At 21.1% G+C, this 4,699-nt stretch overlaps 1 protein-coding gene across 1 annotated transcript in view; it reads left to right on the forward strand.

Annotated features, from left to right (window-relative positions):
* Nucleotides 1-1,639: 1,639 nt before the first annotated feature.
* The window catches only part of LOAG_18654 (lim and transglutaminase domain-containing protein), a gene marked incomplete at both ends in the record, with an annotated part of 11,434 nt that continues 8,374 nt past the window's right edge, over nt 1,640-4,699 (forward strand). Inside the window, 4 exons of the mRNA XM_020451318.1 lie at nt 1,640-1,792; nt 2,749-2,865; nt 3,152-3,373; nt 4,134-4,354. Of these exons, the coding sequence (XP_020304904.1) occupies nt 1,640-1,792; nt 2,749-2,865; nt 3,152-3,373; nt 4,134-4,354 (713 nt within the window). The remainder of the gene's footprint in view (nt 1,793-2,748; nt 2,866-3,151; nt 3,374-4,133; nt 4,355-4,699) is intronic.

Consider the following 4,699-nt stretch of genomic DNA (forward strand, 5'->3'; position numbering starts at 1 on the left):
TATTATATATATATATATATATATATATATATATATATATATATATATATATATATATATATATATATATATATATATATATATATATATATATATATATATATATATATATATACGTATATATCGTTTTGTTTTTGATGTTAATAAGTATATCTTAAAATTTCTTATACATTTTTTTGCAATGTAATAATACTTTATTTTTTTCTTCTTTTCTCTAAAAAATTGATAAAATGAAAATGGTTGTATTTAATATATTAACAAAAATTAAAAAAAAAAACGACGAGAGATATATTTTATTAAATATATACGTTATCATTTAGTCATGGTTAACATAAAGTATAATATCAATTATTAAATAATATTAATTATGCATTAATTAGGAACATGTAATTTATATGAACAATAACTATCCTATTAATACTTACAATTATATATGCATACAATTTCTTTATGCTACAAATTATAATTATTTTTTAGAAACAATGATAATGGTAATGACGATGATTAATATTGATGGTCACTGTTTTTTTTTTTTTGGTTTATTAATTTTCAACTTTTTTCAGGACTTGTATCTGTTAAAGAAATTCGGCAATATTCGAAATAATATATCAAAGAAAAAAAGAAAAAGAAGACAATATTAAATATTATTTGAAATTTTGAAGCTGAAAAGAAGAGGATAAATATCATCAAATCGAAAAATCAAACTGATAATATCAAATTTATTCAAGTGTTTCAAGTTCTTGAAATATCTAATCGAAATTTTTTCTCTCCTTTTAAATTCTTTTATTCAATTCGAATATTTGCTAATTAATTAAGTAAAAAGCAGATGGTGAAAGAGCTTTGTCATCGGTGTTCAAAACCTGTCTATCCAACTGATAAAGTTGGTCCATTAAAAGATTCAACATTTTTTCATCAGGGATGTTTTAAATGTTATATTTGTGGGACACGTTTAGCATTAAAAACATATTGCAATAATCGAAATGATATTAATGATCAGGTTAGTTTTTTATTATATTTATATATATATTCTTTTTTTTCTGTTTAGAAAAAGTTTTATATAAAATTAATTATAAATGAAATAAAATAGAATAGAAGAAAAAATAAAAATGAATTGCTATATTATTAAGATAGCAATATTGATTAATTTATATTATCAAGATAGCAATATTGATTGTTCTATTTTATTAAGTTTGCAATATTGATTGATTTGCATTATTAAAATAGCAATCTTGATTAATCTATATTATTAAGGTAGAAATATTGATTGATTTATTCGGATACATTCTATCACTTTTTTTTTTATGATAATTTTTTTTATCATATTATCAAGATAATAGTATTGAATGATTTGTTTAAATATATTTTATCATTTTTGTTTATAATAATTTCTCTTATTTTATTATTATTAAGATAGTAATATGGATTTATTTACTTGGATATATATATTTTTTATCACTTTTTTTTACAATAATTTTTCTTATCGTATTATTCTAGTATTAGTAGTATTGATTGTTTAACATTAAAGATGTTTAACTATTTTTTTTTTTCAGTGATAATTTTTTGTTTTTTTTTTTTTTTTTTTATAGGAAATTTACGTAACAGTCACGTACCAATAGCGGGTCCACATGATTTACTACCAATGCGTAATGGTTACAGTAATGGAACAAATCGTAGTAATGGTTTTCGTCGTGATGCTGGCTTAAATGATTTAAAAATTGCTCATGCAATTAAAGCTACACAAGTTTCAAAACCATATCCAAAAATAAAACATGCTGGTGCACGTTATGTTGTGGTAAATTATATGAAATAATTTTCTTCAAATTATAAAATTTTTTTTTTTTTTTAAAAAAAAAACTTTAATTTGAAATAAATTTATTCATGTTTTTCTTTTGCCCAAATTTTTAGCTAATTAAAATAAATCGAAAGATATTTAGAAATTGAAACATTTATAAGTATTAATTTTAATTGATAAATGCAAAATTTGTAGTAATCTGAAATTTAAAAAAAAAAGACTGTGAAAAAAGATGCATATGATAATTGTTAATTTTTGTAAAATTTTTGAAATTCAATCGAAACTATTTGATAATCTTATCAAATAGATTGATTCAAATAAATTTATCGAGTAATTGAAATTGTTATCAATTTTAATCAAGAGATTATTATTTGAAATTTAAATGCTTCATGCATGAGTGGTGATTTAATGAATAGAATATTCGGCAGAGTCAAATATTCCAGCTTAATTGATTAATTAAAGAACCTTAAATTCAAGCCAAAATAAAATGAAACAATAAACGTTAAATTTATTAATTTCCTAAAGCAATTGAATAATTACGCTTCAATAACGTTTAACAACAAAATTTTGCAGTACAAATTTTCAAAAGTTAAATTTTTGAAATTTTAAAAATTCGAGGATTTTTTTTGGCATGATTTTTATCAATTTCTGAATGAAATACAATTTATTATTTTGTATTTTCCCTCATTTTTTTTAATGGGTTTATTTTAATTTAAAAAAGAGAAATTATGGGAAGAAGCTGGATTAAAAGGAATTAGTTTTCAAAAATAAATTTTAGCATAATTTTCTAAAAAAAAAAATTTTTAAAATTATGCCAAAAATTTTAACAAAATTTTAACATCAAAATTGTAACATAATTTTCTCTTCATTGATACTTTCTTCAAATTCATTGTTATCAATTGTTGATGAGAATTTATTTTGACATAAATTTTTGTAAGATTAAATGAAAATTTAAGGATTACGATGCACAAACTCGATTGGAATTAATCCATCGTAAGGATGAGGATAAATTGTATGAAGCATTTGATGAAAATAAGAAACGAGAATATGATCAATTTGAAAAGGAAACTAAGGTAAATATTTTTAAAATTGATCAAATTCAAAATTAATTCCTAAAAATTAATCAAAGGAAATTTTTATTTAAATTTGAAAAGCAAGTTGAAATTTAAAATAAACGAAAAAAAACAAGTTAAAATTAACTTTGGTTAAAATTCTTTTCAAAGTTTGGGAAAAAACCGTAAAATTTTTTTTAAAAATATGTTTAATTGAAAAGAAAGACAAAAGTTCGAGTTTGTTTTTTTTTGGCTAATAAATCAACTAAGTTTAAGTCCAAAAAAAAAGTTATGCAAAATTATTTAGGAAGAATGGGAACAAGCATTGGCTGATTTTGCTCAAAAATACGAAAAAGGTCAAGTTGGTAGTAGGAATAAGGAGGATTTAATTAGGCATTTGACAATTAAGCGTGACAAAAAATTGGAAACATTACATCAGCAACGAAAAGAACGTGAACGTTTGCAAACGGTGGAATTACTTGATCGACAAGCTAAAGAAATGTTGGACTTATTTAAGCAAGCAAGAGTGGTAAAATTATTTTAAAAAAAAATTTGAAAGAAATTATCATTTCCTATTTTAGTTTAATCGTACCACATGTAATAAGAGATCCTATCATATCTGATAAGAGATCATATGATGTCTGATAAGAGATCATACTATCTATATCTGATAAGAGATGAATAATCCGATGATATTTTTATAATTCTCTTATCGTAATTCATCATTTGTTTACAGAATGCTACATTTTTAAAAGTGCTCTATGATTTTAATTATTTCATGTATAAAGCACATTAATGAATAGATTATTAATTTCAAATTAGTAACACAATAGTAATTAAGTGTTGATTAATTATAGAAGTAGGCCAAATCATTGGATATTCATATGACATTTCATTATTAACAATATTTGATTCGAAAAAAAAATAGTACCAATGTTTTTTTTTCTTTTTTCTTTTTATTTATTTATCAAACTATTTTTGAATTGAAATTTCAAATTCCTTTTTATCATATTTTACAATTCGATTTAAAATTTTATTTTTATCACTTTAATCAATAGGATTTAAAATATCAATTCTCTGCTTTCTTTTCTGCCATGTATTCAATCAAAAAATTAAAACTTTTCTAAATTATTTTTTTAAAAATAAAAAAAAATTGAAATTTTCAAATTATTCATTAATTAAACTTATGCATACTGTAATACATTTATACTCATATTGAATTTGATCAAATTATTTTTAAATTCAAATATTTTAAATTTATAAATTTCTTTTTTTTTTTTGTCATCCAGGAATGTGATGATTCCTCATCTCATGGACCACCATCCTATCCAACAACACCACCACCACCACAACCACCAATTTGTAGTAAACGTGACATTTATACCAATACAATGGTATTTGAAGCAATCGATGAAGTAGCAATTACTATGGCACAATCAGAAATTACAACATTTACTGAATTAATTCGAACATTAACAGCTAATGCACGAAATGATATTGAAAAAGCAAGGTGAATTTTAATGAAAATTTAAAGAAAAAAAAAAAGGAAAAAAAGACGAATGAACAAATATTTTGGTGATAAAATGATAACTTATCAAAATAAAATTTTCACTTATTAAAAAAAAAAATACATATGAGATATTTTTCAGATAAAAAAGAAAAAAAAAAACATTTATCTATAAAATAATTTATTTTAATTCTATTCTTCAAATTCTTTTTTTTTCAAAGCCACAAAATTGTCGTTATCATTGATAAAATGTTTACTTCAAGCGTAATAAATATAATGTAAATAATGTTAAAATAAATATTCATTACTAATATATATATATACATATATATATATATATATATATAT

The sequence above is a fragment of the Loa loa genome (genome assembly GCF_000183805.2).
Source record: "Loa loa unplaced genomic scaffold supercont3.426, whole genome shotgun sequence".
Lineage (NCBI taxonomy): Eukaryota > Metazoa > Nematoda > Chromadorea > Rhabditida > Onchocercidae > Loa > Loa loa.